Source organism: Nicotiana tabacum, chromosome 15, assembly GCF_000715075.1.
Source record: "Nicotiana tabacum cultivar K326 chromosome 15, ASM71507v2, whole genome shotgun sequence".
NCBI classification, from domain to species: domain Eukaryota; kingdom Viridiplantae; phylum Streptophyta; class Magnoliopsida; order Solanales; family Solanaceae; genus Nicotiana; species Nicotiana tabacum.
Genome location: NC_134094.1, coordinates 101,290,911 through 101,313,753, shown reverse-complemented (window position 1 = coordinate 101,313,753; position 22,843 = coordinate 101,290,911). Strand labels below are relative to the sequence as shown.

General features: G+C 39.1%; 1 protein-coding gene and 1 pseudogene across 1 annotated transcript; both read right to left on the bottom strand.

The window, feature by feature from the left end:
- Window positions 1–674: 674 nt before the first annotated feature.
- LOC142169765 (uncharacterized) lies at window positions 675–1,712 on the bottom strand. Its single transcript, XM_075231670.1, has one exon. The coding sequence runs from the start codon at window positions 1,710–1,712 to the stop codon at window positions 675–677; it is 1,038 nt and encodes a 345-aa protein (XP_075087771.1).
- Window positions 1,713–3,206: 1,494 nt separating this feature from the next.
- Window positions 3,207–19,818, bottom strand: LOC142169764 (uncharacterized; annotated as a pseudogene).
- Window positions 19,819–22,843: the final 3,025 nt, after the last annotated feature.

Genomic DNA, 22,843 nt, shown 5'->3' with positions numbered 1-22,843 from the left:
AGATTGTGTTGAAATCTCCCATGATAAGCCAGGGATTTTGAATACCATTTGCCAAATCCCTCAATTACATCCACAAACCTCTTCTATCTTGCACTGTATGTAACCCATATACAACAGTATTATAAAAATCACTCATCATAGTTAAGCTTTTCACATATCCATGTATAATTTGATCTGTCATGGATATCAGTTGGAAGTCGATCTTATCAATATCCCACATTACCCATATCCTGCCTCTATTACTGTAGTGGTAGTTCGCATGCCATGCCCATCCTTTAGCAATTTTTCCAATGATACTTTCAGCCTTTTGTTCCTTTACCCTATTTTCCAAAATAGTAAGCATATCAATTTTATTTTCAATAATGAAATACTTTAGTTCCTTCTGTTTATACAACTTATTCATCCCCCTTACGTTCCAAGTTACAAGCTTCATGTAGATAATGAATAACTTGAGGTACCCCCTCATCCAACTTCTGTCCACATTGTCCCCCATCTTGCACTGTAATGGCCTGGTACTTTGGTATATCTTGAATCACCAAAGGACTAAAGCCATTATCAGTGTCAATAACAATATCTGTTTTAGGACTTGCACAGTTTTTTGAAGCTGCTTTACTTCTATCATGTAACCAGGCATTTTCCTTTGATGTTTGGGCTTCATTCACTGCTTGACTTCCTCACTTATCCGCAGTCCACTGTTCACCATTCTTGATAGCACTCTCTAGTGTTGAATTTACTCCTTTAGTTGCCTCATGTTGATTACCACTCTGTTTTCTTTGAGTTTCAACCATATTTGTCTGATTTCCTTTCTTGGCTGCCCCCTCACTGCCACCCCCATTATCACTTTGTATGACAAGTGCAATCCCCGGTTTAGCTTTCCATTCCTGCTTATGTATCACCTTCTTAACATTTTCCTCTTTGTGCTTATTCTTCTGATCATGGATCTGTTTCCTATGAATTGTATTGCAATTATGTCCTACTTGGAGACATGTATCACAATATTCTTGCATCCGGTCAAACCAAACTTCTTCTTCAAATATTCTTCCAGTTGGGTCCTGTACTTTGATCGCATGAGGTAGGGGCACTGTTACATCCATTTCCACTAGAACTCTAGCAAATGAGATCCTCTCAACCTTTGTTATGCATTCATCCGTGTAAATAGGATTTCCCAGTACACTACGGATCATACTAAGTGTTTCCATTTCCCAATAGTTTAACGACAAGTTTGGAAACTGCACCCACAATGGAATCATTCTCAAAACTTCCTCATTGAAATAAAAATTTGCTTCCCATGGCTTAATTATAATTGCCTTGTTATTTATTGTATGAGGACCTGAGTATAAGACTTCATCTTTGTCTTCCAAGGTGTTAAACTTCACAACATAATATCCATCATTATGGAAATAGATCTTCGGTTTTGCAGCAAAGTTCCATTGCTTACCTATGTACCTTTTCAGTGCACCTATAGATGGAGTAGCACCTATAACATACAAGATCACGGTCTGCTTCCACTTCACTGATCCTTTTTCCAGCTCCAACTGGTTAAGTTTAGCAATCTTCTCACCTTCCGGTATCACCGGCGCAATATATGCCAAACTCATGCCCCTAGATTCTAGTCTATTCTCCGCAAATAAGCTTTCCCATTTCAGGTCCTTAGTAGTCGGGTTCCCCGTGAGGAGTTCAATCAGTTTAGTAGTTTTTGTTGCTTCTAACATCTTTTCCTAATCAACAACAGTTTTTCGATTGTTCGCCACCCCTATAACGCTCTGATTAATCGAGTTGTCCCCTTTAACCCCTATGTTTAACGATGTGGTCACCTTAGCGTTCTACGATGTTCCTTCACCCGCAATATTCCTCCGATTACTACACTTTGGAGTTATTATAACATCATTCTGATTGCTCGGCATGCTCTCTTTAGCCCCAATGCTCTGGGTAATGGCGACCATAGCATCTGCCGAGGTATCTGCAATTACAACAGTTCTTTGGTTGCTAGCAGATGGGGTTTCTTGAGTATGCATGGCAGATTTCATCTTCTCTACAGTCGAATTGTTATTTATCGGCGTGATTTTCAGCTAAGTCCGTAGATTTGAAGCTTCTGGAGTAAAAGCCCTAATTTGCTTTCGGTCATCAAAAATCCCTCCAATGTCTGTTGATTCTATCACTAATGGACGTCGATTTTCTTTCCCTACTTTTTCCACTCAGATAGTTGAATTTTGTTTTTGCTCTTTTTTGGCCGTCCCCTGCCCATGCCGGCGAGGGCGTACGTTAGCTAAACACGCTATCGTGCGCTATGTAGAAGGCAGGAGTAGGATTTTAATTCATTTTTTGGAATTTATAAATGTCATCACTGAAATGAGAGGGGAAAAGGGAAGAAAAACTTAGGACCAAAAAAGATGTTACAATTGGACTAATCTCTTGATACAGGTTGGACAATGGACAATGCTAAAAAACTTGCAAGCACCCACGACTAGATTACTGCTGGAGGTCGCATAATCTTGAGCTTTTTCTGCTTTTGTGGTTGCAACTTCACTTCAGGAGGAGCCCTATAATATGCTAGAACAGTCGCAGGTAACATCTGCCTAACCCCTTCTGCCTTGATAATAGGGAGAAAAATGAGTCCAGATGCTCTCTGTATTGACTCATAGAAAATTATCAGCATAAAAGTATTCAAACAAAAGATGTTAAGATTTAAGAAATATTGAAGCAAATTAAAGGCTAGATTGATGCCTACTGAAATCAACCGGGCACCAATCCACATGCGTTTGAGTGATGGGAAAGGAAGCAGCAACCGGCCAACACCATAGATTGCCATATCAAAGAAATGACAAACAAGAATCAACGGTTGGGGAATACCATCGATCATGACCGAAGCCTTTTCACATCACCATTGGTAAATGTACATTCTCTTAATAGGTCATTGTTGGTAAAGGTAAATTTAATGAGTCACTGTTGGCAAATGTCACTTATAAGCATATGAGATCATAAGAGGTTCAGTTGTTTTGTAGAAAACCCTAAAACACTTTATTTTCATGAATCACACGTTTTTCACATCATCAGTAGAAGAGATAGCTTATTTTATTGTGTTTCTTTCCCGACGTTGGTATTTAGAACTTAAGCAAGTGACACCATTAGAGGTGCTTTAGTGTTGTGGTTCCTAATTCTTGATGGCCCAACAATTTCCATCAAGGGAAAGTACCAAGCGGTAGTTTTCACTTATAAAGATCGAAATAATACCAACAATAGCAAGTTAACATATAGCAAAAATATACATAGCAAAAGGTGTAAAAGGACTTAAGACATTTGCAGAGAGTAGGTGCATCGTTCAAATTACAAAGGGTTTGAGAAGATCACGGAGCACAACTATATTAGACAGTGCAACAATCATCCCTTCATCAGTTAACGAATGATGCATTTTGAGTGCATCGACCATGAGGAGAGAACCGGGAGTTGGATGAGGAGCAGCAGGCATGCTTCGGTTTGGCATTATCCTGGTGTTTCCTTTATCAACTGCGGCAATGAATGCATCATGTATCTCAGGAGGGACCTAGAAAAACAAGGTAAACATCTCATTGAATGCCATAGAATTGAAGTAACATAAACCTATGTTGTATGGCAATCAGAAGAAAGTTTCATCATACTTTACCTAGGGAGCAATACCAGTTTTTAAGTATTTTGCCAGTTCACCATTGGAAATATAAGGAACCCTTTAACCAAGTTGTTAGGATCGGGAACCCGGGTAGTGCGGACTTTAGCCAAACAACGGTATAATGACAATAACAAAGACAATGAAAGTTGATAATAATGAAAATTAAAGAATATAAAGAAGACACAAATTTAACGTGGTTCGGTCAAGGTGACCTACGTCCACAAGCGGAGAGGAGCAATTTCACTATACCAACAAGAGTACAAAAGAGAGTACAAAAATAGAGTAAATACTCTAATTAATCCCAAATACCCCAAGAGAATAACTTCACAAGATCACTCAAAAGAAAGGGTTCACACAAGTGTTTCCCAATACTCACAATCTTACAAAATACTCTATAATGAAATAAAGGAGAAGAAAGAAAGACAAGAGTGAAAATCTCTTGAATTGGTGTGTTTACCAATGAGGAGAAACTCCTCTATTTATAACAAGAAATCATTGGTCTAATAATGGATATTATGTCATGGCAAATGTCATGATCCACAAATTTGTTATAATGGATATTATGTCATGGCAAATGTCATGAACCACAAATTTATTATAATGGATATTATGTCATGGCAAATTTCATGAAAATTTGGCCATATTACAAATTTCCACCTTGGCCTAATTTCGGCTTATATATAGTAAATTTGCTCCACCTTCTCCGCAAAAATCCCAATGGGCAAAATCATTCTTCATAAATGCCAATCAAGTTCAGACAAAGCTTGAACTTGGACACTGGAAGAGGTTTTGTGAACATGTCAGCAATATTAGAATTACGGGGTAATATACCCACCAAATTGAAGATCTATGAGTCTAGTTTCCAACGCATTAAACCATTCGTCGATACGATCTCAGAATAGAGAGATATTCACGTTTTTGCTATTTAATGTAATTTGAGGGCTCGACTAAGTTTGCATGGTGTTTGAGGACTTGTTGGTGTATTGGGTTGAGGTCCCAGGGGCCTCGGGAGATACTACAGTTGTCGACCTTGAGCCGTTTAAGAAGAAAGAGGTCTGGGAAGACCGGTTCGTCAGTCTAGCTTCCTTCACAAGCTTCCGTGCCATGGCCATGTCCTGGCACGTCCGACGCCGTGCCATGGCCACGTCCTGCCATGGCCACGTCCTACCATGTCCTGCGTCCTGAGCTCGGCCCCCCCGGAATTGGATCGCCTAAAAATTTTCTGGGCCATTAAATAGGACCTAAGGAACCATAGTCACCGCCCCGCCATGACCGTTCCTTGTTTTTTGCATTTTACGGCCAAGTCTCTAGTGTTGATCGTCTGAACAGAGACTTTTCTTTCAGCAATGGTTTCTCGGATGAAATGATACTTTATATCAATATGCTTCGTCCTCTCATGATACATTTGATCTTTAGTCAAGTGAATGGCACTTTGACTATCACAGAAAATGGTAATACCACTTTGGTGTAAACTGAGTTCCGCAAATAGACCCTTCAACCATAAATCTTCTTTGGTCGCCTCGGTCACTGCCATATATTCTGATTCGGTAGTAGATAAAGCTACTATATGTTGTAATGTAGCTTTCCAACTAATAGCGCAACCACCGATGCAAAATACATAGCATGTCAGTGATCTTCTTTTGTCAAGATCACCTGCATAATCTAAGTCTACAAAACCAACCAAAGTGTTAGTATTTCTCCCAAACTCCAAATATGTGTTTGAAGTACCTCGCAAGTATCTGAGAATCTATTTCACAGCATGCCAATGTGCTTTACCAGGGCAAGCCATATACCGGCTTACCACGCTCACTGCTTGTGAAATGTCTGGACGTGTACAAACCATTGCATACATAATACTGCCGACTGCACTGGAATAAGGAACCTGTGCCATGTACCTCTCTTCTTCCTCTGACTGCGGGGACTGAGCAGCTGATAACTTAAAATGAGCAGCAAGAGGGGTACTAACTGGTTTAGCATCTTTCATGCCAAACCTCTCCAAGACTTTCTCCAAGTACGTCTTCTGGGTCAGAAATAGCCTGTTGGCTTTTCGATTTCTTTTGATCTCCATGCCAAGGATTTTCTTAGTTGCTCCCAAATCTTTCATCTCAAATTCACTTTTCAGCTGACTTTTCAAATTGTGAATTTCTGTTAAATCCTTAGCAGCAATGAGCATGTCATCAACATATAATAATAGGTACACAAATGAACCATCATTTAACTTCCGGAAGTAAACACAACTATCATACATGCTCCTCGAATAACCATGACCCAACATAAAGGAATCAAACCTTTTATACCATTGTCTTGGAGACTGCTTTAATCCGTACAGGGATTTCTTCAACAAGCAAACATGATCTCCTTTTCCTTCAATTTCAAATCCTTCGGGTTGATGCATGTATATTTATTCCTCAAGTTTGCTATGTAAGAAAGCTGTCTTAACATCAAGTTGTTTTTAATTCCAAATCATACATGGCAACGAAGGTAAGCAAGACACGAATAGAGCAATGTTTAACAACAGGTGAGAAAATATCATTAAAATCAACTCCTTGTACCTGACTATAGCCCTTTGCAACTAATCGTGCCTTATACCTCGCATTTTCAACCCCTGGAATACCATCCTTTTCTTGAAAACCCATTTGTAACCAACAATTCTTTTTCCTGATGGCGGCTTCACAAGAGACCAAGTACCATTCTTGTGAAGAGACTCAATTTCTTCATTCATTGAAATCGGCCACTTGGCTGAGTCAGCACCAGAAACTGCTTCTGAATATTTTGATGGTTCTCCAATTTCTTCAGTTTTCTGTGCAACTGAAAAAGTAAATGCAACATAATCTCCAAATCTTAATGGTTGTTTACCTTCTCTTCTTGGTCTATGTTTGGCTATAGAATATTCCTGTTCTTTTGGTTCAACTTCAGGAGTCTCAACTTCAAGAATTTCAGCTTCTGTCTCAACTTCAGGAGTTTCAACTGTATTTTGCTCCAAAGTTGATGAGCTTGACTAAGGAGGAATGCCAATCTCAATCTCCACTTGGTTCTGTGTACACTTCCCTTTATCTGTATCACAAGAACTAGAAGACTCTTTTCTAGAATATAACATAGAGGATTCATCAAAGGTTACATCTCTACTAATTATAAATTTTGGTGCCATGGGATCAGGATACCATAGTCGGTATCCTTTCACCCCAAATGGATACCCAAGGAAAATGCACTTTTTAGCCCTTGACTCTAATTTTCTATCATTTACATGCATGTATGCAGGGCAACCAAATATCTTTAAATCAGAATAATTAGCAGGAGTACCTGACCATATTTCCTCTGGAGTCTTAAAGTTCAAATGTGCAGAAAGAGCTCGGTTGACAATATAACAAGCTGTAGAGATAGCTTCTGCCCAAAAGGCGTTTGTCAACCCAACATTTGAAATCATGCAACGAGCCCTTTCCAAAAGATTTCTATTCATCCTTTCTGCCACACCATTTTGCTGAGGTGTCATTCTCACAGTATGATGTCGAGCAATTCCTTCATTCTTGCAAAATTCGTTGAATTCATCATTACAAAATTCCAAGCCATTATCTGTTCTAAGCCGCTTAACCTGTTTTCCTGTTTGCTTCTCAATCAAAACTTTCCATTGTTTGAAATTTAAGAAAACATCACTTTTATTTTTCAGGAAATAAATCCAAACTTTTCTTGAATAATCATCAATGAAAGTTAACATATACCTGGCACCACCTTTTGATGGGGTACGTGAAGGACCCCAAAGATCTGAATGAATGTAATCCAAAGTACCTTTTATTTTATGAATCACTGGAGATTTGAAGCTGACTCTTTTCTGCTTCCCGAACACACAATGTTCACAGAACTCCATATTTCCTGTACTTTGGCCACATAAGAGACCTCTTTTGCTGAGGATGGAAAGACCTTTTTCACTCATATGCCCTAATCACATATGCCATAATTTGGTGATATCAGAATCTGATTTAACTGATATTGAAACTGCAGCAGCACCTGTAACAGTAGATCCCAAAAGAGTATATAACGTACCAAATCTGCGTGCTTTCATGATCACAAGAGCATCATGAGAAATTTTCAGAACTCCACCTTCACCTGTGTACTTGCACCCAAGAGATTCTAGAGTGCCCAAAGAGATGAGATTTTTCTTCAAGTCAGGAACATGTCTAACATCGGTGAGAGTTCTCACCACACCATCGTGCATTTTGATTCGGACTGTACCTTTTCCAATAACTTTGCAGGCAACATTGTTGCCCATCAAGACAACTTCACCTCCAATAGATTCATATGTGGTAAATAAATCCCGACTGGGACACATATGATAAGAACAACCCGAATCTAAAATTCACTCATTGTTAGATTTGAAACTATTATTAGTTGCTAAAAAAATAGTTTCCTCAGTCTCATCAACAGCTACACTTGTTTCGGCAGTGTTAATATTTTTGTGCTCATTTTTCTTTTCTGTATGCTTTTCTTTGTTTTTCGATTTAAAGCATTCAGAAATAATGTGACCTTTCTTATGATAATATTTGCACATGACATTTCTGTATCTGGATTTTGATCTTGATTTAGGTTTCTCACTACTTGAATCTTTCTTATTGGATCTACCTCTTATGAATAAGCCTTCCCCTTGGTTCCCACTAGTTTCCCCAGCAATATCTCTATCTATTTGTTCTTTTGATTTCAAAATAGATTTGATATCTTTATAAGAGATATTATCCTTTCAATAAAGCATAGTATCTCTTATATGTTTAAACGACTGGGGTAAGGAAACAAGCAATAACACAGCTTGATCCTCATCTTTGATTTCAGCATCTATGTTACTTAAATCCATAAGAAGAGAATCAAAAGTATCAAGATGAGTAAGTATAGAGGTACTTTTAGCCATACGAAAAGTGTAGAGTTTTTGCTTTAGGTAAAGCCTGCTTTCTACTGTTCTTTTTATATATAGGGTTTTAAGCTTTTCCTATATGCCTTTGGCTGAGCTTTCTGCTGCAACTTCACGCAAAACCTCATTTGAAAGATTTAAAATAATACCTGCTTTTGCCTTTTTGTCTATGACGGCAAACTCCTCGTCCGTCATTTTATCCGGCATCTTCTCATTTCCTTGCAGTGCCAAATCTAAGCCATCCTGAATTAGGATAGCTTCCATCTCTTTAATTGCCACATTCCGAAGTTTGCACTTCGGTCAAATTTCTCAACATAAGACTTTGTTAAAGTCATTTTTGGCTATTTAAACTAACCCGGTTAGATCTGGCTCTGATACCAATTTGTTAGGATCGGAAACTCGGGTAGTGCGAAATTTAGCCAAACAACGGTATAATTACAATAACAAAGATAATGGATGTTGATAATAACGGAAATTAAAGAATATAAAGAAGACACAAATTTAACGTGGTTCGGTCAAGGTGACCTACGTCCACAAGCGGAGAGGAGCAATTTCACTATATCAACAAGAGTATAAAAGAGAGTACAAAATTAGAGTAAATACTCTAATTAATCCCAAATACCCCAAGAGAATAACCTCACAAGATCACTCAAAAGAAAGGGTTCACACAAGTATTTCTCAACACTCACTCTCTTACAAAATACTCTATAATAAAATAAAGGAGAAGAAAGAAAGACAAGAGTGAAAAGCTCTTGAATTGGTGTGTTTACAAATGAGGAGAAACTCCTCTATTTATAGCAAGAAATCCTTGGTCTAATAATGGATATTATGTCATGGCAAATGTCATGATCCACAAATTTGTTATAATGAATATTATGTCATGCCAAATGTCATGAACCACAAATTTTTTATAATGAATATTATGTCATGACAAATGTCATGAAAATTTGGCCATATTACACAAGTACATCAACCAGACAACGAATTTCAGTACTGCTAATAGGATATAACAAGATAATAGGTGAAGGGTTAGCCAAATGACATTGACCATGGTTTGCATGAGGAAGTTGGCAGTTCTCCAGGACCAAACCAACAAAACAAGAAGGCACATCTACCTGTGGGATATGATAACATCAATGAGCTTCAGGAGAAAGGATTAATAAAGAAACACCAAAAATAAAGTACATAGAAAACAATTGTTGATATTCACATACTCGACTACTTTTTCCAATCATAACTTAATATGTTTAACCCAATTCTTATTTGTAGAATAAGAAAATAAGCAAAAGATTAGTAGGAATGAGCTCTTGAACCCGTCAACCACTGAGTTATTTTCAACATTCCCCCCAAGCAAAAATTTAAAACTCTAGTAGACGGCTAACTCTAGTTTGCAACGCATACGTCGCAGATTCAAGAAACAACCATCACACACAATGGTTAATGGTCCACAAGCTTTCAAATCTTCACCAGATTTAGTTTTGTACAGTACACCTTTAGTGGTCTCACTCTCTACAAGCAGAAAAGTGATTGTTCCTTGCTCTAGTTTGACACTGTCAGATAATCAAAAGCATATGGAGTAGCCATTAATCAATGAAAGAGCATAACACCAATGAAGATGTTTTACACGGAGAATTTACAAACTAGGTCATTAATAAATAGGGAGAGGAGATATATACTTGGGTAGAGACGCAGATTTCTCTCACATTCTTTGGATGAAGCACCCATGGTGAAAGCTCCTTCCGGAAACGTCTGAGTGAAATTTCTCCAGGGGATAAGATAGCCAGGTGTTTTTCCCATCCTTGAAAAGATCATATCCAAAAACTCGCTGAGCATTAATATTCTCCACACAATCTCTATTTAGCAAGAGAATATTATGGAGTTCTGTACAAGAAAGAATGAAAAATCAATCAATCAATCATCTACATCTCAATTCCAAGTCTTAGGGTGCTTATACCAATCTTCTCTTTATACTCTCCTCAGAAGGACAAATGGGGTGTAAAACTTCTAAAGAACATTCTTTTCTCCATCCAGGGAGAAGTAATGTTTGACCATAATGACAAATGAATTTCATTATGTAAGTTAGACAAGTGGCTACTAACCATCCAGTCCCAACTCAAGCAATTTGAGGTTGCCACCTGGCCGTCGCAATTCTCCCACAATCTGATCAGGCTCTGCCGAATCTCTTTCAATCACATGTACTCAACGCCTATCCTGAAATCCAAAATGTATAAGTATACCATTTCAAAGAGAATGTTTCTTTTCTTCTTTCATCATTCCTTTTTCTTTAAAATAAGTAAGAATTGCATTAATACTCAAACCTAGCATTAAGAATTTTATTAAACTTCCTTTGTAGCCACAAAAATTGCCCTTTTTGATTAATAACTTATGAAGCAATACTAAGCAAGAATCTTCAAAACCATTTCAAAATCAGCATATACACTCAGTTTTTAATTGTTAATCACCCCTTTCTTCTTCTAACCGTATTTATCCTTCTAACAATTCATGTGTAACCTTGAAATTCTTAGTTTAGTGTCTATTGTATCACCATTGTCAAAACCGGTTGTAATCAGTTCAGAGGCGGATCTAATAAATAATTATCTCAAATTCGCATTCTATATACATATTTTTCATGGTAGCATCCGACCAGCTTGCTCGAACCTCGACTAATCCATGAGCGCGTGTTACCTCCTAGCAACAAAGACACTTGGTAATTTTGTCCACCAAAATTAAGGGAAATAGGAAACATTCACTTTGGTGTTCCCTTCACTAGTAATCGAACTCTGGTTTTCAAGGTTGTTATTCCAATTCATGGTCCACGAGGCCACCCTAGAGATAGAAATGGGAATGCACCTATAAGCTTTATGTCTTAAATCCGCCTTTAATTACGGGAAACGTAGTCTTCTTTTGAGACCTAATGCTTTCCATCCAAATCATTTCTTTTACAAGTAACTTTTTTATGACGGTGGTGTCCGGGTCAGGCTAGCATGCGTGCACCTCGACAATTTCACCAGGTACTACCTCCTGCTAATATAAATATTGGGCAACTCTGCCCACCAAGGCTTAAGTAGACGAGAACAATTTCTTTTACGAGTAAGAAACGGTCACATTATCTAAGTCATTAGGCCAAATGGCCAATTACACACAATTCATTACGAATATGCAAATAAGTAAAAAACTGAAATTTAGAAAATTGATGAAGGATAAGCAGATAAATACAAACTTGCCGAACGTGTGAGCGAGTGCAGCATCAGCAACGTTAGCACCGACGATGATGACGTCGACATCATTGTCTTTATCCTTCGATCTGCATTCTCTGTCAGTAATCGAACCCCTATTTTCAAGGTTGTCATTCCAACTCTTGGACCACTAGACCACCCTAGAGATAGAAACGGGAATGCACCTATAAGCATTAAGTCTTAAATTTGCCTTTAATTATGGGCAAAGTAGTATTTTTTTTGAGACCTAATGCTTTCCATCCAGATAATGTCTTTTACAAGTAATTTTTTTTTATGACAGTGGTGTCGGGGCCATGCCAGCATGCCTGCACCTCGATAATTTCACTAGGTACTACCTCCTTCTAACATAAGTATTGGGTAACTCTGCCCACCAAGGATTAAGTAGACAAGAAACAAATATTTTTACGAGTAAGAAATGGTCACATTATCTAAGTCATTAGGACAAATGGCCTATTACACATAATTCATTACGTAAATGCAAATAAGTTAAAAACCAAAATTTAGAAAATTGATGAAGGATAAGCGGTTAAATAGGAACTTGCCGAACGTGTGAGCGAGTGCAGCACCAGCAACATCAGCACTGACGATGATAACGTTGACATCATTGTCTTTATCCTTCGATTTGCATTCTTCGTCAGTAATCGAACCCCGGTTTTCGAGGTTGTCATTCCAACTCTTCGACCACGGGACCACCCTAGAGATAGAAACGAGAATGCACATATAAGCTTTAAGTCTTAAATCCGCCTTTAAATGGGCAAAATAGTCTTCTTTTAAGACCTAATACTTTTCATCCAGATCATTTCTTTTACAAGTAACTTTTTTATTGTGGTGATGTCCGGGCCAGGCCAGCATGCATGCACCTCGACAATTCTACCATGTACTACCTCCTGCTAACACAATTGGAAAACTCTGCCCACCCAGGCTTAAGTAGACCAGAACAAATTCTTTTATGAGTAAGAAATGGTCACATTATCTAAGTCATTAGGCCAAATGGCCAATTACACACAATTCATTACGTACATGCAAATAAGTTAAAAATTGAAATTTAGAAAATTGATGAAGGATAAGCGGATTAGTACAAACTTGCTGAACGTGTGAGAGAGTGCAACACCTGCAACGTCAACACCGATGATGATGGCGTCGACATCATTTTCTTTATCCTTCGATCTGCATTCTTTATCAGTAATCGAACCCCGGTTTTCAAGGTTGTCATTCCATCTCTTAGACCACTAGATCACCCTAGAGATAGAAATGGGTATGCACCTATAAACATTAATTCTTAAATTCGCCTTTAATTATGGGCAAAGTAGTATTTTTTTAGACCTAATGCTTTCCATCCAGATCATTTCTTTTACAAGTAACTTTTTTATGACGATGGTGTTCGGGTCAGGCCAGCGTGCACCTCGACAATTTCACTATGTACTACCTCTTGCTAACACAAGTATTAGGTAACTCTCCCTACCAAGACTTAAGTAGTTAAGAACAAATTCTTTTACGAGTAAGAAATTGTCACATTATCTAAGTCATTAGGCCAAATCTCCAATTACACACAACTCATTACATAAACGCAAATAAGTTAAAAATCAAAATTTAGAAAATTGATGAAGGATCAGCGAATAAATACAAACTTGCCGAACGTGTGAGCAAGTGCAGCACCAGCAACGTCAGCACCGATGATGATGACGTCGACATCATTGTCTTTATCCTTCGATCTGCATTCTCTTTCAGTAATCGAACCCCGGTTTTTAAGGTTGTCATTCCAACTCTTGGACCACTAGACCACCCTAGAGATAGAAACGGGAATGCACCTATAAGCATTAAGTGTTAAATCCGCCTTTAATTATGGGCAAAGTAGTATTTTTTGAGACCTAATGCTTTCCATCCAGACCATTTCTTTTATAAGTAACTTTTTTTATGACAGTGGTGTCGGGGCCATGCCAGCATGCCTGCACCTCGACAATTCCACTAGGTACTACCTCCTTCTAACATAAGTATTGGGTAACTCTGCCCACCAAGGATTAAGTAGACTAGAAACAAATATTTTTACGAGTAAGAAATGGTCACATTATCTAAGTCATTAGGCCAAATGGCCTATTACACATAATTCATTACGTAAATGCAAATAAGTTAAAAACCGAAATTTAGAAAATTGATGAAGGATAAGCGGTTAAATAGGAACTTGCCGAACGTGTGAGCGAGTGCAGCACCAGCAACGTCAGCACTGACGATGCTGACGTTGACATCATTGTCGTTATCCTTCGATTTGCATTCTCCGTCAGTAATCGAACCCCGATTTTCGAGGTTGTCATTCCAACTCTTCGACCACGGGACCACCCTAGAGATAGAAACGGGAATGCACATATAAGCTTTTAGTCTTAAATCCGCCTTTAAATGGGCAAAATAGTCTTCTTTTAAGACCTAATGTTTTTCATCCAAATCATTTCTTTTACAAGTAACCTTTTTATTACGGTGATGTTCGGGCCAGGCCAGCATGTATGCACCTCGACAATTCCACCATGTACTACCTCCTGCTAACACAATTGGGAAACTCCGCCCACCCAGGCTTAAGTAGACAAGAACAAATTCTTTTACGAGTAAGAAATGGTCACATTATCTAAGCCATTAGGCCAAATAGCCAATTACACACAATTCATTACGTAAATGCAAATAAGTTAAAAACTGAAATTAAGAAAATTGATAAAGGATAAATGGATAAATACAAACTTACCGAACGTGTGAGCGAGTGGAGGACCAGCAACATCAGCACTGATGATGACGACATCGATATCATTGTGCTTCTCCTTCGATCTGCATTCTCTGTCAGTAATCGAACCCCGATTTTCAAGGTTGTCATTCCAACTCTTGGACCACTAGACCACCATAGATATAGAAACGGGAATGCACCTATAAGCTTTAAGTCTTAAATTCGACTTTAGTTATGGGCAAAGTAGTATTTTTTTTTAGACTTAATGTTTCCATCTAGATCATTTCTTTTACAAGTAACTTTTTTATGACGGTGGTGTCCAGGCCAGGCCAGCATGCGTGCACCTCGACAATTTCATTAGGTACTATCTCCTGTCTAACACTAGTATTGGGTAACTTCGCTCACCAAGGCTTAAGTAGATGAGAACAAATTCTTTTACGAGTAAGAAATGGTCACATTATCTAAGTCATTAGGCCAAATGGCCAATTACACATGATTCATTACGTAAATGCAAATAAGTTTAGAACCGAAATTTAGAAAATTGATGAAGGATAAGCGGATAAATACAAACTTGCCGAACGTGTGAGCGAGTGCAGCACCAGCAACGTCAGCACTAACTATGATGACATTGACATCGTTATCTTTATCCTTCGATCTGCATTCTCCGTCTGTAATTGAACCCCGATTTTCAAGGTTGTCATTCCAAGTCTTGGACCACGAGACCACCCTAGAGATAGAAACGGGAATGCACCTATAAGATTTAAGTCTTAAATCTACCTTTAAATGGGCAAAGTAGTATTCTTTTGAGACCTAATGCTTTCCATCCATATCATTTCTTTTACAAGTAACTTTTTTTGACGGTGGTGTCCAGGCCAGGCCAGCATGCGTGCACCTCGACAATTCCACCATGTACTACCTCATGCTAATACAATTGAGTAACTCCGCCCACCAAGTCTTAAGTAGACGAGAGCAAATTCTTTTATGAGTATGAAATGGTCATATTATCTAAGTCATTAGGCCAAATGGACAATTACACACGATTCATTACGTAAATGCAAATAAGTTTAAAACAGATATTTAAAAAATTGATGAAGGATAAGTGGATAAATACAAACTTGCCGAACGTGTGAGCGATTGCTACACTAATAACGTCAGCACTGACGATAATGGCGTCGACATCGTTGTCTTTATCCTTCGATCTGCATTCTCCATCAGTAATCGAACCCCAGTTTTCAAGGTTGTTAATCCAATTTCTTGTTCCATGAGACAACCCTAGAGATATAAACACGAATGCACCTATAAGCTTTAAGTCTTAAATGCGACTCAAATTATGGGCAAAGTAGTATACTTTTGAGACCTAATGCTTTCTATCCAGATCATTTCATTTACAAGTAAATTTTTTATGACGGTGGTGACTGGGCCAGGCCAACATGAGTGCACCTCGACAATTCCACTAGGTATAATTGGATAACTCCGCCCACCAAGGCTTAAGTAGACGTGAACAAATTCTTTTACGAGTAAGAAATGGTCACATTATCTAAGTCATTAGGCCAAATGGCCAATTACACGCAATTCATTACGTAAATGCAAATAAGTTAAAAACCAAAATTTAGAAAATTGATGAAGGATAAGCGGATAAATACAAACTTGCCTAACGTATGAGCTAGTGCAACACGAGCAACGTCAGCACTGACGATGATGACGTCGGCATCGATGTATTTATCCTTCGATCTGCATTCTCCGACAGTAATCGAACTCTGGTTTTCAAGGTTGTTATTCCAATTCATGGTCCACGAGGCCACCCTAGAGATAGAAATGGGAATGCACCTATAAGCTTTATGTCTTAAATCCGCCTTTAATTATGGGCAAAGTTGTCTTCTTTTGAGACCTAATGCTTTCCATCCACATCATTTCTTTTACAAGTAACGTTTTTATGACGGTGGTGTCCGGGGCAGGCCAGCATGTGTGCACCTCTACAATTTCACCAGGTACTACCTCCTGCTAACACAAGTATTGGGTAACTCCGCCCACCAAGGCTTAAGTAGACGAGAACAAATTCTTTTACGAGTAAGAAATGATCACATTATATAAGTCGTTAGGTCAAATGGCCAATTACACACAATTCAATACGTATATCCAAATAAGTTAAAAACCAAAATTTAGAAAATTGATGAAGGATAAGCGGATAAATACAAACTTGACGAACGTATGAGCGAGTGTAACACCAGCAACGTCAGCACTGACGATGATGACGTCGATATCGATGTCTTTATCTTTCGATCTGCATTCTCCGTCAGTAATCGAACCCCGATTTTTAAGGTTGTCATTCCAACTCTTGGACCACTAGTCCACCCTAGAGATAGAAACGGGAATGCACCTATAAGCATTAAGTCTTAAATCTGCCTTTAATTATGGGTAAAGTAGAGTTTTTTTGAGACCTAATGCTTTCCATCCAGATCATTTCTTTTACAAGTAACGTTTTTATGAGAGTGGTGTCCGGGCCAGGACAGCATGCGTGCACCTCGACTATTCCACCAGGTACTAGCTCTTGCTAACACAAGTATTAGGTAACTTTGCCCACCAAGACTTAAGTAGACCAGAACAAATTCTTTTACGAGTAAGAAATGGTCACATTATCTAAGCCATTAGGCCAAATGGCCAATTACACACAATTCATTACGTAAATGCAAATAAGTTAAAAACTGAAATTAAGAAAATTGATGAAGGATAAGCAGATAAATACAAACTTGCCAAACGTGTGAGCGAGTGCAACACCAACAACGTCAGCACTGACGATGTCACGTTTACATCGTTGTCTTTATCCCTCGATCTGCATTCTCCGTCAGTAATCGAACCCCGGTTTTCAAGGTTGTCATTCCAATTCTTGGGCCACGAGACCACTCTAGAGATAGAAATGGGAATGCACTTATAAGCTTTAAGTCTTAAATCTGCCTTTAATTATGGGCAAAGTAGTTTTCTTTTGAAACCTAATGCATTCCATCCAGATCATTTCTTTTACAAGTAACTTTTTTATGATGGTGGTGTCCGGGCCAGGCTAGCATGCATGCACCTCTACAATTCCATCAGGTACTACCTCCTGCTAACACAAGTATTGGGTAACTCCGCCCACCAAGGCTTAAGTAGACGTGAATAAATTCATTTACGAGTAAGAAATGGTCACATTATCTAAATCATTAGGCCAAATGGCCAATTACACACAATTCATTACGTAAATGCAAATAAGGTAAAAATAGAAATTTAGAAAATTGATGAAGGATAAGCGGATAAATACAAACTTACCAAATGTGTGAGCGAGTGCAACACCAACAATGTTAGCACTGGCGATAATGACGTCGACATCGATGTCTTTATCCTTCGATCTGCATTCTCCGTCAGTAATCGAACCCCGGTTTTCAAGGTTATCAATCCAATTTCTTGGTCCATGAGACAACCTTAGAGATAGAAATGGGAATGCACCTATAAGCTTTAAGTCTTAAATCTATCTTAAATTATAGGCAAAGTCGTCTTCTTTTGAGACCTAATGATTTCCATCTAGATCATTTCTTTTACAAGTATCTTTTTTATGACGGTGGTTTCCGGGCCAGGCCAGCATGCGTGCACCTCTATAATTCCACCAGGTACTACCTCCTGCTAACATAAGTATTGGGTAACTCCGCCCACCAAAGCTTAAGTAGACGAGAAAAAATTCTTTTACAAGTAAGAAATGGTCATGTAATCTAAGTCATTAAGCCAAATGGCCAATTACACACAATTCATTACGTAAATGCAAATAAGTTAAAAACTAAAATTTAGAAAATTGATGAAGGATAAGAGGATAAATACAAACTTGCCGAATGTGTGAGCGAGTGCAACACCAGCAACGTCAGCACTGACGATGTCACGTTGACATCGTTGTCTTTATCCCTCGATCTGCATTCTCCGTCAGTAATCAAACCCCGGTTTTCAAGGTTGTCATTCCAATTCTTGGGCCACGAGACCACCCTAGAGATAGAAATGGGAATGCACTTATAAGCTTTAAGTCTTAAATCTGCCTTTAATTATGGGCAAAGTAGCCTTCTTTTGAAACCTAATGCTTTCCATCCACATCATTTCTTTTACAAGTAACTTATTTTATGACGGTGGTGTCCGGGCTAGGCCAGCATGCATGTACCTCTACAATTCCACCAGGTACTACCTCGGTCTAACACAAGTATTGGGTAACTCCGCCCACCAAGCCTTAAGTAGACGTGAACAAATTCTTTTACGAGTAAGAAATGGTCACATTATCTAAGTCATTAGGCCAAATGGCCAATTACACACAATTCATTACGTAAATGCAAATAAGTTAAAAACAGAAATTTAGAAATTTAGAAAATTGATGAAGGATAAGCGGATAAATACAAACTTATCGAACGTGTGAGCGAGTGCAACACCAGCAACGTCAGTACTGACGATGATGACGTCGACATCGTTGTCTTTATCCTTTGATATGTATTCTCCGTCAGTAATCGAACCCTGGTTTTCAAGGTTGTCATTCCAATTTCTTGGTCCATGAGACAACCCTAGAGATAGAAATGTAAATGCACCTATAAGCTTTAAGTCTTAAATCCGCCTTTAATTATAGGCAAAGTAGTCTTTTTTTGAGACCTAATGCTTTCCATCCAGATCATTTCTTTTACAAGTAACTTTTTTATGACGGTGGTGTCCAGGCCAGGCCAGCATGCGTGCACCTCGACAATTTCATTAGGTACTATCTCTTGCTAACACAAGTATTGGGCAACTCTGCCCACCAAGGCTTAAGTAGACGAGAACAAATTCTTTTACGCGTAAGAAATGGTCACATTATCTAAGTCATTAGGCCAAATGGACAATTACACTCAATTCATTACGTAAATGCAAATAAGCTTAAAACAAAAATTTAAAAAATTGATGAAGGATTAAAAGGGCAACCCGGTGCATTAAGCTCCCGCTATGCGCGGGGTTTGCGAAAGGGCCGGACCACAAGGGTCTATTGTACGCAACCTTACCCTGCATTTCTGCAAGAGACTGCTTCTTTATCCTTGCCGAACGTGTGAGCGAGTGCAGCACCAACAACGTCAGCACCGATGATGATGACGTCGACATCGTTGTCTTTATCCTTCCATCTGCATTCTCCGTCAATAGCACCAGTAGTAGTAGTGGTATTGGTGGTGCTCTCATTGTTTTCGCTGCGTTCATCATTTGATCTATTGATAAAAAATAACCAAGTTGCAACGAAGCCAAACACAAAGGCGAGAACTAATTCAATGCTGCTCTGATGATCCACCAGGGTGAAATTGGGAAAACGACGTCGTTCGCCCATGTTTTTCGTATCTTTTGACTATACTTGGAAAGAATCTCTCTGTTTTTCTGCCATTCACAATATATATAGGCATTTTAAAATACAAAAAAAAAGATAAACTAAATGATGGTTAGATTTGTCGATGCTCCGCGAGGAGTAGCTATGAACGTGTGTTGCATGTAATGTTTATTTCCTTTGCATGTAATTAAATGATAGTATATATAATACATTGGTTAATCTTTTTATTTACATCACATCGTTCTTCTCCTTTTTATTGTTTTTTGGATCACCGCCAAGTTTTTTCCAGAATGTAATCACGATATCCTTAGTTCACCTAGTGTCCACACAAGCTCGTGCGTGCTCTTATATTGCCAAGCCTGAGAGAGGCTATACTCTTTGCCGCCAACCTTAGCATACATACAATTATCATCTGATTTTTCGAGTAAAAGCACACGCCGAAGTCATAAAGGCCGAGACCAGGAAGTCGGACCTTTTCAAGGTAAAGCAAAAAGATAACGAGATGCTAAGAGAGTTCGTATCTCGTTTTCAAACGGAACGAATGGATCTACCACCGGTCACGGATAATTGGGCTATACAAGCTTTCACTCAAGGACTGAACGAACGAAGCTTGATGGATTCACGACAGCTGAACCAGAATTTGGTCGAGTACCCGACTATTACCTGAGCCGATGTGCACAATCGATATCAATCGAAGATCAGAGTTAAAGATGACCAGTTGGGTTCTGGGTCCGCTATTAAAAGGGACGTCGACAGAGAACCAAGGTCGAACAGGGACCGATATCGGCTGTATAATGGAGATCGTAGGGGAATGAACCTACACGTAACTCCGTACGAGGCGAAAGGAGAAGTGATCGAGGCCAAGGGTCTCAGGGGATGATGAACAAGTATGGGTTCGACAGGAATATCAGACCTAAGGAAGCACCACCGTTATCAGAATATAACTTCAACATCGATGCATCTTCCATCGTGTCGGCTATCGGACGCATCAAAGATACTAAGTAGCCTCGACCTCTACAGTCCGATCCAGCCTAGAGGAATCCCAATCAAATATGCAAATATCATGGCACCCATGGCCACAAAACCGAAGACTGCAGGCAATTGAGAGAGGAGGTAGCCCGTTTATTCAATGAAGGGCACCTTCGAGAATTTTTAAGTGACCGGGCTAAAAACCATTTCAAAAACAGAGATTTCAATAGACAAAACGAACAAGAAGAGCCACAATACATCATCCACATGATCATCAGAGGGATCGACGTCCCCAAGGGACCGGTGCTTAAACGCACTAAGATGTCTATTATAAGAGAAAATCGATCTCGGACTCAGGATTACACACCTAAAGGAACCTTGTCCTTTAGTGACGAAGACGCGGAAGGAATCATGCAATCCCATAACGATGCACTAGTAATATCTGTACTTATGAATAAAACTCAAGTTAGACGTGTGTTAATTGATCCAGGTAGTTCGGCCAACATCATTCGATCAAGGGTCGTAGAGCAACTCGGTCTACAGGATCAGGTCGTGCCCGCAACCCTGGTACTGAACAAATTTAATATGGCGTATGAAACTACTAACGGCGAGATAATCTTGCCAGTAAACGTGGCCGAGATCATCCAAGAAATGAAGTTCTAATTGATCGAGGGCGATATGAGATATAACGCCCTATTCGGGAGGCCATGTATCCACATCATGAGAGCAATGCCCTCGACCCTTCACCAGGTTCTGAAATTCCCAACATCGGAGGGAATCAAAACGGTCTATGGGGAACAACCAGCCACAAAAGAAATGTTCTCCGTCGATGAAGTGAATCCGATATCTTCACTATCATCGTCAAAGGGATCAGATTCGAAGGAGGAATAAGATACCAAATAGCAATCACAAATGTCAGCCTCAACCCAACTAGGGAATTAGAAGACTGACAAAGACAATGACTATGGGGTCCCTCGATCCTTTGTGATCCCCGATGATACCGACGCTACCCAATCAACAGTTGAAGAACTGGTGCAAGTCGCGCTAATCGAACATCTGCCCAAGCGAAAGGTATACCTAGGCACGAGGTTAGATCCCAAACTCAGGAAAAAGCTTATTCAATTTCTTATAGCTTACATGAACTGTTTCGCTTGGTCCCGTCTTGACATAACAGGGATCCCACCGGAAATAGCCACTCATAGACTGAGCTTGGATCCAAAATTCCATCCGGTAAAGCAAAAAAGAAGGCCCCAATCCAAGGTCAAACATGCCTTCATCAAGGACGAGGTAACTAAACTTCTTAAAATATGATCCATTCGAGAAGTTACATACCCCGAATGGCTAGAAAATGTGGTTGTAGTCCCTAAGAAAGGAAACAAATTTAGAATGTGTATAGATTATAAAGACTTGAACAAAGCATGCCCTAAGGATTCCTTTCCTTTGCCTAGCATCTATCGTATGATCGATGCCATGGCCGGCCACGAGATTCTTAGTTTTCTCGATGCTTACTTTGGGTACAACCAAATATAAATGAACCCAGAGGATCAGGAAAAGACCTCGTTTGTCACTAAGTACGATACCTATTATTATAACGTAATGCCATTCGGTCTAAAAACTGCTGGTGCAACTTATCAATGCCTAGTGAATCGAATATTTGAAAAACAAATAGGAAAATCTATGAAAGTTTATATTGACAACATGTTAGTTAAGTCCCTGCGAGCAGAGAACCATTTAAATCATTTGCAGGAAACTTTCAACGTACTAAAGAAGTACAATATGAAGCTCAACCCCGAAATATGTGCATTCGGGGTTGGCTCGGGTAAGTTTCTTGGTTTCATAGTGTCCAACCGAGAAATCGAGATCAACCCTGATAAAATCAAAGCTATGAAGGTCGTGCAAAGGTTAACAGGGAGGATAGCCGCCCTGGGACGATTCATTTCGAGATCCTCAAATAGGAGCCACAAATTTTTCTCCCTGCTTAAGAAGAAAAGCAACTTTGCATGGACTCTGGAATGCTAGCAGGCTTTGGAAGAACTAAAGCGGTATTTATCGAGCCCGC